The sequence below is a fragment of the Rana temporaria genome, chromosome 7 (assembly GCF_905171775.1).
Source record: "Rana temporaria chromosome 7, aRanTem1.1, whole genome shotgun sequence".
Taxonomy (NCBI): Eukaryota; Metazoa; Chordata; class Amphibia; order Anura; family Ranidae; genus Rana; species Rana temporaria.
Window position 1 is genome coordinate 28,694,506 of NC_053495.1, and position 13,092 is coordinate 28,707,597.

At 44.1% G+C, this 13,092-nt stretch overlaps 1 protein-coding gene across 5 annotated transcripts in view; it reads left to right on the top strand.

Annotated features, from left to right (window-relative positions):
- The window catches only part of PTPRG (protein tyrosine phosphatase receptor type G), a 634,330-nt gene that overhangs the window by 108,520 nt on the left and 512,718 nt on the right, over nt 1–13,092 (top strand). For all 5 annotated transcript variants that reach the window (XM_040359120.1, XM_040359115.1, XM_040359118.1 and 2 more), the window contains exon 2: nt 12,347–12,451. In XM_040359120.1, the coding sequence (XP_040215054.1) occupies nt 12,347–12,451 (105 nt within the window). The remainder of the gene's footprint in view (nt 1–12,346; nt 12,452–13,092) is intronic.

Here is a 13,092-nt window from a genome sequence, read left to right on the forward strand (position 1 = left end):
CTTCATCTTTGACGGCAGCGTCTGTCTTGATGGTGTCCCTGTAATGTTCATGCTGCATTTAGAATGAACACAGAACATTAGTATTAGCTAGACACAGTTAATTAAAAGTGCTTTTTCCAAGACTGCAAAGTGGGAAAAACGGTAACAGACCTCCCAATTCTTTGAGAATCTAACAAGATCAGCTGCTCCATTCTTTTTCCCACAAACTGTGTCGAGCAAGTGGTTCCTGAGACCTGTTACCATGGCATATTTCCCAGTTGTAATGCAGGCGCATCTGTTAATCAGGGCTGTGTGTTAGCTTGTTCCTGATGGTTTGGGCGGTGTATAATTTAGATCGCGTTTCCAATCAATTTATTTTTATTTTTTTTGCTCTTCCTAGTTGCGTAGAAATTTCTTGCATTTCTTGCAAGCTTGTGGACCTTTACAGCTGTTGGGCCCCTTTCACACCTGCGGACCGTTCAGATCCACCTGTCAGTTTTTTCAGGCGGATCTGAATGGGCGATCCATGTATCTCTATGGTAGGGTGACCAGACATCCCCAGTTTCAGGGGACAGTCCCCTGATTGAGGACACTGTCCCCGGACCAAGTCTGTCCCTGGTTTTGTCCCCAGATTGTCTTTGAAATTGCCCCTGCCCCCTATTAAATACAATCAGTGCAGAATTGAAATAAAAAAAATTGAATTACACCCCCCCGCTCCACCGTGCCTACTAGCATAGGGGGTTGTATTTTCCCCATTATCTGTGCCCCTTTCTGATGATCATGTGCTGGTCGGAGCGGAGGGAATATTTCTTCAGTTTCGGGCACATGCCCATTCAGCTTCGCTCGCATGTTCTTCTGCCTTGGCTCAAATCCTGGCCAGCCACCTGCCTATCTCTTTGCCTTCCCTGGTGGAGTGATCTTCCTCCGCTCCCCATTCAGTAGTAGCCGGGGCCCGAAGAGTAAGACTTGAGAGGCTGTGAGGCGGCGACAGGCAGAGAGTCGCTGATTGTTGCTATTACTAGTAATGAAAACATATGTCCCCGGATTTCATTTAAAAAATCTGGTCACCTTACTCTATGGAACGTCGGATGTCAGCGGTCCCTTCTCCGCTGACACCCGATCAGCCCTGATCCGATACTCTCCGCTAAAATGTGGTGGAATCCAAACCCTATTTTGCGTCCGTCTGGCAGACCGGATCGGATGAAAACGGCAGTTCGTTTTCATCCGGTCCCCCATAGAGGAGAGCGGAGATCTGATAGGGCGGTCCCTGCACAGTGTGCAGAGACGTACCTGTCATCTGCCGGCTCAGCGGGGATCGACGGAGCGATCCCGGCTGAGCAAGCGGATGTTTAAAAACAAGTCCTCACGGGATCCGCAGGTGTGAAAGGGGCCTAACTTGTGCTATTACCTGCATAAAGATAAGAATCTTTACAGGAGCACCAGCCTTGCATAAATCAACCACCCAAGGACTTGGAAAGTGAAAAATAAATCGTGTCAGTTGCAAATAATCTTGAGAGCCGGTTCACACAGGGGCGACTCGTCAGGTGACCAATCAATAGACACGTATTGTGATTTATTTATTTTTACCAATAATCAGTAGAAGAATTTGTATCAGCCTAAACTGCTGAAAAATTAGTTTTTTTATATATTTTTTGGGGATATTTATTATAGCAAAAAGTAAAAAATATTGCATTTTTTTTTTCAAAATTTTTGCTCTATTTTTGTTTATAACACAACAAATAAAAACCGCAGAGGTGATCAAATACCACCAAAAAAAAAAAAGCTCCTTTTGTGGGGAAAAAAGGGCGCCAATTTTTGTTTGGGAGCCACGTCGCACGACCGCACAATTGTCGGTTTAAGCGACGCAGTGCCGAATCGCAAAAAGGGGCCAGGTCCTTTACCTGCATAATGGTCTGGGTCTTAAGTGGTTAAAGCAAAAGCTGGTTCAACAAAATTCTGACATAAGGGGACGATCCTTTTTCCAACTCGGTGATTTGTTTTCACATTTTTTGTTTCTGTTTCTTTCACTTGCATGTTAGTAAATACGGCTGGAGAAAACAAAACTGTGTCTGTCCTTAATTTCATTATTTTCTATACCCACTGTATATGTGTAAAGCACTGCATAAATTGACGGCGCTATGTACGTACCTGTAATAAAATATTTTATTTTTAATAAAACTGCATGGTTTTATGTATTTGTGACCAGAACATGGCTTTAAAAGAAAAAAAATCAACCCACCAGCTGTTTGCACGGTTAAATGTGAAACGCAGAGTTAAAACTCCAATGCACCTAGGCCCTCAATCAAACTGCATGAAAAGTTTTCCTGATGTAGATTGACTGACTCTTATTGCGACTTTAATGTCAGCACAGGAAGCGTCGCCCACCCTTCTCGGATTACCTCTTAAATTCCCACGCACGGCTGAAGTGGGCGTCTCAGCCAAGCATGTCACTGCGGCTTTCTCTTAATTGGGGAATAATTTTAAAGGTAAATTGGCTTTGCTTAGTTTACGGGTGACACTAATTACAGCATGCCCAGAGCTGTGCGCTTGGTGGAGATCTGCCATTTCAGGCTTTCCATCTTGACGTGACTGCCAATTGCACAGGTAATTTCCTCTTTGGTCTGTGCCGCTCTTGAAGAATGAAGGCTCAGGAGCAGAAATGGGAGAACTTGGAGGCAATAGAGCAGTTGTGATTTTTCTGTAGCTCCTATGTGATCAAAGCATCGCTTGTCTGTGGCTGTTAATATTTATATTTAAAACCTTGCAGGTTTTAAAGGAGAACTCCATTTACTATTGAAAATTCAGCGAAGAAATGAAAATCCATAAAAAAATAAAAACCCAATTATTTCGGACTAAAAGTGGTTGTAAATCGCTGCAGAAAAAAAAAAATTCCCATGTAAGACAATTGCATAATGTGCTAGTATGTATTGCATACCAGCACATTATGAAATGCTTACCTTACTTTAGAATGAAGCTCTCCAGCAGCGTGCTGTCACCACTGACAAGGCTTCGGTCTCCCCCTGGTCTTCCTTCCGGCCTCACGGACTCCGAGCTGCTCTGAAGGCCCGGCACGGTATACCTGGACCTTCAGATTGAATGTGCCAGTGACATCGCTGGCTGCATCCTTTTAGAGCAGTGGTTCTCAACCTGGGAGTCGGGACCCCTTAGCAGCCATTCAGTTCACGGCATGGCTGGGGGGCAGAGACTATAAGTCAGCTGACTGGTGAGGAAAGTGAAGTGGGATGGGCTGAAGGAGACCCTATCTCCTGATTTCAGCATAGGTGTCACTGCTGCGAGACACCACACTACAAAAAATAATTTTACTGTTGGGGGTCCCCACAATTTGTGAAATCTTATCAAGGGGTCACAACACTAGAAAGGTTGAGAACCACTGTCTTAGAGGAAGTAAACTTTCCTGTATTCTTTGTACCTTTATAGGTAAGCCTACAATAAGGCGTGCCTATAGGTACTATAAATATCTCCTAAATGCACACTGTTTAAAGCGGAGCTCCGGTAAAAAAAAAGTCAGCAGCTGCTAACACTGTAGCTGCTGACTTTTAATAAGGACACTTGCCTGTCCTAGTCGCCAGCGATGTCAGCCCCTGCCAAGGCCGATCCTCAAGCCTGGCATCTTCAGGTGCCGCCATCCACAGTAAGGGAAACAGGCAGTGAAGCTGTGCGGCTTCACTGCTCGTTTCCTACTGCACATGTGCGAGCAGCGCTGCGCTTTGTGAATGGGCCGGCTGCTTTCTGAGATACAGTTCCCAGAATGCAGCGCGCCCCATTCACAAGAAGAAACCGAGTGTAGGAGGAGGAAGAGAATCCACCGCGGAAGATGAAGAGGCAGATTCGGCACTTCTGCATAGCAACAGCTATTTAGGGTAAGTAAATTTTTTTTTTTTTTTTTTTTTTTTAGATTTTTGGTGGAATTTTTTTTTTTCAGGGTGGAACTCCGCTTTAAGAGATATTCACGGTTTACTGCGCCAATGATGTTATCAAGGCATGCGCGCTGAAGGTACAGCCACCCGTGCTGTTTCTGCAGAAGCCTGTGACCGGTGGCTCCCACGTAGGAGTGACGTCATGCGCGGCCCCCGAAGGGTGAAGATGGATTAGGTCTCGCGTGGGGACGACGTGGGGGGGGGGGGGAGCTAGGAGAAGGCATGGATGGTCCAGGAACATGGATCATGCCTTCTAGTCAAAGTGCCTCCCCCACTACACAAAAACACTGGCTAGGCACACAGTTAACCCTTTGGCCCTGTTTAACCCCTTCCCTTCCAGTGTCATTAGTGCAGTGACCGTGCATAATTGTTTAGCACTGATCACTGTATCACTTGCCCCCAAAAAGTGTGAGGTAGGTGTCCAATTTGTCAGCTGCAATATTGAAGTCCCGCTATAAGTCGCTGATCACCGCCATTGCTAGTTAAAAAAACAAAAAAAAAAACCATATAGGTAGATTCAGTAAGAGTTAGGCCGGCTTATCAGTAGATAAGCCGACCTAACTTAGAATCTACGCCGACTTATGTTTAAGCGTATGCTCAAACAGAGATACGCTTAAACATATCTAAGATAAGACGGCTTGCGCCGTCCTATCTTGGGTTGCAATTTTTCGGATGGCCATTAGGTGGCGCTTCCATTGCGGTCGGCGTAGAATATGTAAATGAGTTGATACGCCGATTCACGAACGTACGCCCGGCCGCCGCAGTCGATTTACGCCGTTTCCGTAAGGCATTAGCAGGCCTAAAGTTATTCCATCTATTAGGTGGAATAACCATGTTAAAGTATGGCCGCCGTTCCCGCCGTGAGATTCACATTTTTTATGTCGTTTGCGTAAGTCGTCCGCGAATCGGGATTTTCCTCGTTTACATCCACGTCGAAATCAATAGGCCCGTGCGGCGTACTTGGCCGCAATGCACAATGGTAAATGTAGGCGCCTGGCGCATGCGCAGCAAAAAAAAAAACTTCAAAACGTGAGGTCAAGCCTCATTACCATAAAACATGCCCCCCCTCCAACATATTTGAATTAGGCGCCCTTACGCCCGCCGCATTTACGCTACTCCGCCCTAAGTAAGGAGGCAAGTACTTTGAGAATACAGTACTTGCCTCTTTTTCTTAAGGCGGCATAGTGTAAACACGCTAGGCTACGCCGCCTTAGATTTGCGCGCCCCTACCTGAATCTACCTAATAGTGTGTAGACGCTATAACTTTTGTGCAAACCAAGTCATATACGCTTTGTGTGTTTTTTTTTTAGTTTGTTTTTCACCAAAAATATGTAACCAAATAAAAATTGGCCTAAATTGATGAAGAAATTACATTTTTATGCATTTTTTTTATTTGGTATGTTTTATAGCAGAAACAAAAAATCATCTTTTTTCAAAATTGTGGGTCTTTTTTTGTTTTATAGTGCAAAAAATAAAAACCTCAGAGGTGATCAAATCGCACCAAAACAAAGGACAACAATTTTGTTTTGGGAACAGCGTCGCACGACCGCGCAATTGTCAGCTGAAGTAATGCAGTGTCGTATTGCAAAAAAAAAAAAGAATTGGTCATGAAGGGGGGGTAAATCGCCAAAAATGGGAGTAGCTTCTGTCGGCTACCAATCGCAATGAATCTAATTGGTGTATATCTTGACTTTTCTGCCAAAACGGAAGTAAAAATTGGACCCCTTGTCCCGAGAAAACGGACAGGTTTAAAAAATGAAGCGAGGAACCAGGTTTCTGTGGACATCTCTTCCAGGTTTCCAGGTTTTCGTCTCATTACTTTGATTCCTATGTGATAGAACGCTTTTTTTTTGTTACCGGTCTTCTCGTGAACGTATCTAGGGGGTTAAAACAATCACACTATGAATATTAATTTTCAAGAACATTTTCTTATTAATAATCACAAATTCTTGGCGCCCTTCTATACCTTCCTTACGAAACACCTCTCGCAGCGTCTTCTCACAACCGTACTCCATTTTGTTGCAGCGCTAACACTTCTGACAACATAAAGGAAGTGCTAATTGCTTGCTTGGGGTGCAATTTAATATTGGTCTCCGCTGAGAAATCTAGTGCATAATGGCCTGTGTATTAATAATTTGTGATTTCTAAAAATCGCACCCCATTCCTGGCAAATTCTCACCAATCGCTTGACGTCTTCTCACCGTTCTGCCTTCCTTCACTTTCTCCTCTTCGGAGAACCCAAGAGAGTGAAACACAAGACTTGAGAATTTTTTTCTCTCTTCCTTTTACACCCCCCCTCCCATCCCCCAAACCATTAGGAGAGGAAATTGTTTTCTTTGGCAGAACTGTGATGCTAAAGTAAGAGAGACCTTAAATTGTAAAATTACTGAGGAGGAGCCGCATAATTTTATTTTTAAAGTGTAGTCCGGAAACCACGGCTTTATTAACCCTCCGAGTTGGGAGCCAAAATTCCAGCTGCTCTAGAACAATTACGGCAATAGTGGCCCTCTGTATGCCTGCGGTTTGCTGATACTTCATAGTTAGCAATGATAGACTATGCACGGGCTGACTTTATGTGTGAGGCTTGTGTTCTGCTCCTCATTACATATGCTGCTCTCCATTAAATTGCTGCGTTCGGTCTTTTTTATATTTTTTTTGTACTGTTATTACTATACAGGATTTATATAGCGCCAACAGTTTGCACAGCGCTTTACAATGTTAGGGCAAACAGTACAATTACAATACAATTCAATACAGGAGGACAAAAGGGTAAAAAACTGGGGGATGATCTAATGAAGAAAATGAAAGTACAGTTGTTACGTGGAGTAGGCTTCTCTGAAAAGAGAGTTTTCAGGGATCGCCTAAATGTGGATAGATTTGGAGATAGTCTGACTGATTGGGGTAGGGAATTCCAGAGGATGGGAGAGGGTTCAGGAGAAGTCCTGGAGGTGAGTATGGGAGGAGGTGATGAGGGAGCTAGAGAGCAGGGGGGACGAAGAGGACGATTAGGATGGTATTTTGAGACTAGGCTAGTAAGGCAGAGTTGTGGATGGCGTTATTGTTTAGTTTTTTTTAATTAAATCTGTTGGGTGAGTGGCAGCCAATGGAGGGATTGGCAGAGAGGAGTAGCAGATTCTGAGCGGTTTGTAAGGTGGATGAGTCTGGCAGCAGCATTCATGATGGACTGAAGGGGGATAGTCTAGTTAAAGGTAAGCCAATAAGGAGGGAGTTGCAGTAGTCGAGGCGAGAGATAACCAGGGAGTGAATCGAACTTCGTAGCTTCATTGGTTAGGAAGGGACCTAGTTTGGAGGAGTTAAAAAGGTGGAGGCGGCAAGCTACTAGATGTTTTTTTTCCTAATCTTTCTTTGCACATTATTATTTTTTTTATCTCTACACCACTTAATGTTCCTGTCCTAGCCATTTAGATTATGTATGTGCATAGATGTGCAAAAGGAATGGATGCCATCATCCACACAAGCAAGGTAAATGGAGGAATCCTACCCACACTGCCATTGCATTATGACAGTGGGCATTTCTCTAGGGTGTAACTTTAAAAAAAGGAAGCAGGCTCCTCCCCCTTGTCTTGGGAAGCAGGCTCTCCCTGACACAAGAGCAGGCTTGCCCTTGTCTTGGGAAGCGGGGCTCTCCCTTGTCTTGGGAAGCGGGGCTCTCCCTTGTCTTGGGAAGCGGGGCTCTCCCTTGTCTTGGGAAGCGGGGCTCTCCCTTGTCTTGGGAAGCGGGGCTCTCCCTTGTCTTGGGAAGCGGGGCTCTCCCTTGTCTTACCATCATTTTGGTATGCAGGGGGAGGGGGCGTGTCGGTTTCCCTGTACTTCCCCCCTCTGTCTTTTTAGGATGCGTATGGCCCCTAGTGTAGTGTTCTTGGAGCCAGGCAACCACCTGCACCTGCAGTGACGCTCTTCGGCCTGGCTGCCTGGGCCCTAGCAACCAGGGGGGCCAAATCATAGGGGTTGCCTGTATCCTAGCAAAAACAAAAATACAAATGGGGTGGAGCAAAGGAACTGGATTGAGCCCTTTAGTACCCCCCTCTAGATAGGGCACACTAAACTGGGTGGTGGAACTACGAAGATCAACTGTAGCAATGCACTCAAATCGGGCTTCTATCAAGGGAAGAGCTGAAAGGCTGGCAAGCATGGGATAAGGAAGGGGTTGTCTTTACATTGCAATACTGTTTTATTTGAAATGCTATTACGGTATTGAGACATGACTGTATGGACCTGTACTTTTTTTAATGCTTATGAGAGTTTGTCTGTAAAACTTTCACGGTGTGATAATAATTTTTCATATTGCTATGCAAGAGGCAAAGTCCACCAGTATGGAAACTCACAACAGAGATGGATAAAGTGCCAGAGTTTCCTCATTAATTATCCACAAATACAAAGTAAAACGCTGTATGGTTTATACCCTTCCTTGTGTTTCATACAATTAAGGAAAACAATCACTTTTGATCGCCGTGTCCATTTCACAATGTTCCGAGGATGCATTTACAGGAATTTATTGCAATTTCTGTGCTGACTACAAGCATTCTACCTTCATAATCTATAAATTGTTTATGTGGCCACGTTTTACTGTTTTGCCAACAATATGTTGACAGCATATGCGATAAAGCAGAATGTCTTTAAGATTTAACAGTTTTAGGTTTTGTGTTTTTTTTTTTTTTTTTTTTTTTTTTTTTTTAGTGCTAACCGTAACATTTTAAGAGTTTGCAATCCAGTCTTAAAGCAGCAGGACGCTCTGTTGTTCCAGTTTATGGCTTGCGTTGTCTTGGAAGTGATATATCTCAAGTGGATTTTACTCTATGGAAGTCCTGGGCAGCCATAAACTATACAGCTGTGGTCTAGGCTATAGCGCAATGTCTCCTGTTGCTGGCTGCGTGTATTATTTGTTGCTGCCAATAAAGAGAGCCATTATGTTGAATATTTACGGCCTTACAATCTTCACTATTTTAGAACGTTAATTGGCTGTTAAGAACATGTTTAATTGCTTTACCATATATTTGCTTCCTATAGCCGCTTTTTTCTTTGTGTGACATCCCAACTCCAGCCAAAACTTTTTTTTTTTTTTGGGCTTTAACAAAGTGGGAAGAATTGGAGCTTATTCCGATGGTTTAACAATTGTCTGCGTCTCCATAGAGATTTGCCTTCCTTTCCTGTTCTGTGACCCGGAATTAAAGAGGAAATCTTCATGGTGACCCTAAAAGCAAAGAAAAGTACATTTTGGTTGGTGTTGCACTTTACCTTCCGACTCGCCTTTTTTCACCTTTGCTGCGTTCCTCCACCTCTCGAGACCCTCTCAATAAACCCAGCCCTTCCAGGTTTGGGGAAACATGACCACCTTAGATGCCATACTTGGAGCTGGGTAGCTGCTACCAGGCCTAAACAATGTTGTCTAAGAAGGAAGGGTGTCCATTATCCCTGTACACATTCTAACTTAAAGTTTACACAGGGTTTGGACTCTTGGTTCTAATGCAGGAGCATAGGCCTACCGTCCAAACCAACGGAATACAGAATGGCTTGTGCCCATCTTGGTTTAGAAGAGTGGTCTCCAAACTGTTGGCCAGGGGCCAGATGCAGCCCTTTGCTTGCACCGGCCCTTGGACTTTGTCCCACTGACACCAACGGTGAGGGACTATACCTTTCATTGACACCAATGTCAATGAGCACTGTTCCTCCCACTGACACCAATCCTAGGACACACTTCATTTCACTGACCCCAACAATGGGTAACGTTTTATCCTACTGACAGCAATGATGAAGCATTATTCCTTCCACTGGCCGCAGTGGGGCACCATTCCGGTCTCTGGCCGCAGTGGGGCACCATTCCGGTCTCTGGCCGCAGTGGGGCACCATTCCGGTCTCTGGCCGCAGTGGGGCACCATTCCGGCCTCTGGCCGCAGTGGGGCACCATTCCGGCCTCTGGCCGCAGTGGGGCACCATTCCGGCCTCTGGCCGCAGTGGGGCACCATTCCGGCCTCTGGCCGCAGTGGGGCACCATTCCGGCCTCTGGCCGCAGTGGGGCACCATTCCGGCCTCTGGCCGCAGTGGGGCACCATTCCGGCCTCTGGCCGCAGTGGGGCACCATTCCGGTCTCTGGCCGCAGTGGGGCACCATTCCGGCCACAGATGGCACAGTTTTGTAGCCAGGCAAAGGAAAGCCCTATTTATTTACTATTTTAGGTAAAAGTATTGTGCCATCAATTTACACAGTGCTTTTACATATATATATTATGAATTCACACCAGTCCCTGCCCTCAAGGAACTTGGGTCCCTATCTCATGTTTATACATACACAGATTAGGGCCAATTTTTACAGGAGCCAATTAACCTACCAGCAGGTCTTTGGAGTGTAAGAGGAGTACCTGGCTGAAACCTGCGCAGGCACAGGGAGAACATGCAAACTCCAAGCAGGTAGTGTCTTGTTGGGATTTGACCGTCAACCTTAGTGGCGCTAGGCAGAAGTACTAACCACTTAGCCACTGTGACCACTACCAGCTTACAAATCTCGACGAACAGAAAAACGTTATCTACAGTTTTATTAATGATATATTTTCTTATCTCCTGTCCATAATTGCGTGTCAACATGGCTGCTTAGTGGCACCATTCTCACAGCATAACTATTTACGACAGTGCTGCAGAAGACTGTTTAGACAGCAGTAAAGAGGGAACAGTAACCGTCTACATTATTTATTTGGTAAATGATGTAAAGAAAAAACTTTGCACGTCAAAATACAAATCTCTTTACATTATATCCCTCTTGCTAGAACAGTACATTTTTTTGTTTGCATCTCAGCGGCACTGCCTGCCCGTGGCCTTTATATAAGAACAGCAACGTTTTTTTTCTATGGAGCTCGTGTGAAATTCGGTCAGCTGTAAATCTTTAGCGAGCAGAATCTGAGTCTGTAGATTGTGTTCTAAAAATGTGTATAAACAAAAACCAGATGTGAAAAGGACAAATTCTTTGGAGGAGATCCTCAGGGGGGATGGAGTTGGCTTCTTTTATTTATGTTGCATTCCATGGCGGAATATGGTCTTTAGTAATTTCACTAAAGGGAGTAGGAAACTCTCTTGGCTTAGCTATAGGATGACTGATCAGTGCTCAGGGGTTGATCTCGGAGTTTAGTAGAACGGGCACTTAACCATAAGTCACATCTTTGTTCCCGGTATATAAATAATACAGCCTCTACATCTACTGATAGCCAAGGATTTTAGGCAGCTGTTGGGCATTGGTGATCACTCGTTCCCCGATACTTTCCTAGGTGTGTACTCTTGTGTTGAGATTTCCTTGATGCCATGTCATAGTGAGGCTCATATTTATGGCACTAGGGCAAAACGAGTAGAGGGGCAGCACCAAAATACAAAAAAAATAGAACATTTGTAGGTTATGAACTGCTGATACCTACTTTACAATGGTCCCAGAGCGTCGAGTGGCCACAATCCAGATGCTCTTGGTTATCGCTGCAGGATTACTAAACATGAGTGGTTGACTCGCATCAATGTTTTTTAGGAAACCAAGCCCTCCCTTAATTGAGAGCCATCATTGGGTAGATAAAAAAAAAAAAAAAAACTTCTAGTTTGGACATTTATGTTGGTTCTATAAACATAGTAAAGCAATTCTACTCTCCGGGAATGAGGGGTGTTCATCTGTTTCCAGTGCCATTCAAATCTGAAGACCCGCTAACATGAGCGTGTATCGACTTTTTTGAAAGTAGGTTTCCTACAGATCCAGCCTCCTCACCCTTGCATAACTATTGTATTTGCGGTGCAATTTGTGTCTACACAATAAATGGATGCAAATCGCAGTGCAAAAAATCGCATGTGATTTGAACAGGAACACGATTCAATTCCTGTCCAAATCCCATGTGATTTCAGCCCCCCCCACCAGTCCTGTGCATGTGTATAGAAAGGCAAGCGCCATCTAGTGGACAGGTTTTTTTTTGTTTTTTTTTTATATCGCTCACATTAAAGCGAAGTTCAAATCGCATGCAGTTCTTTGCAGTGCAATTTTGTACCAATTTTATAGTGACACAAATCGTACCACAAAGTATCTGTTTTGGTATTGGGAGAGTTTGCGCAAGTGCCGATACTCGCTCAAATGCTTCGTATTGGCGCATCCTACATCTACCTCTACTTTTTTTTTTCTCTTTGTTACGCCCTTAGGGGATTTGCATAGGAGGTCATATAAAGGTCAGAAGAGATCGACTGCAGGATTAATACATCTAATGATGTTAATTAAATGTTTATCCCAAAAACTGATCCGAAGTGCAAGCTCCCATAGGCATGCTCTTTTATATTGCTAACTGTTGAAGTTTACCAATGTCATGATTGTTTTTTTGTTTTTAGAACTCAGAATTTTAAGCAGCTATGACGGTAAAGTTGGCTAATGAAATTTTTCTTTTATTCTTGTCATTGCAGCGTACACAGAGGGAAACGTGGGAGCTCTACATGAGAACAGACATGGAAGTTCTGTGCAGATACGAAGGCGTAAAGCGTCTGGGGAACCATATTGGTCCTATTCAGGTACTGTATATTTTGCTTGTTTTCTGCTGAGTAGATAAATTAGTTAGAAATGTTATTTAATGAAAATATAATTCCCTGAGAAGGCTATCCCTGGATGGAGATAGATTTAAGTGTAATGATGAAAATTATTATACTTGCCTAATTCAAAGACATGTTCACCTATCTGTTCTGCCCCTTTTCCCAGACCTGACCCACATTCTCCCCTCCATGTCTCCCAGTTCTAACTGCACCCACATATTTAGTGCCAGATTTATAAGGGGGCAAATAGGGAAGTTGCCCCCCAGCAACCCTGCCAGAGGTGGCCCCAGATTTCCTTAATAAAAAAAGTGTCAATTTGTTAAAAAAATAAATAAAATTAAGCATGTGTGGGTGTGAGGATACAGCACACATAAGCCTGACTTCAGAGGCTAAAAAAAGGGATTCTGGCAGTTTTTACATTTCAGCTTCTCATATTATTTTAGGCTTTGTTCACATCTTGGTGTTCCAAATTGTGGATGGAATCGCTGCAACTCTGCCCGCGATTCTAAATCAAGGCAAATTGCAGTACACCCGTGCTTTCCCTATCACTTCCAATGGCAACCCAATCGCATTGAGATTTTAACGCGATTCGTCAGATGAAAATGACGGTAAAATCTTGCAAA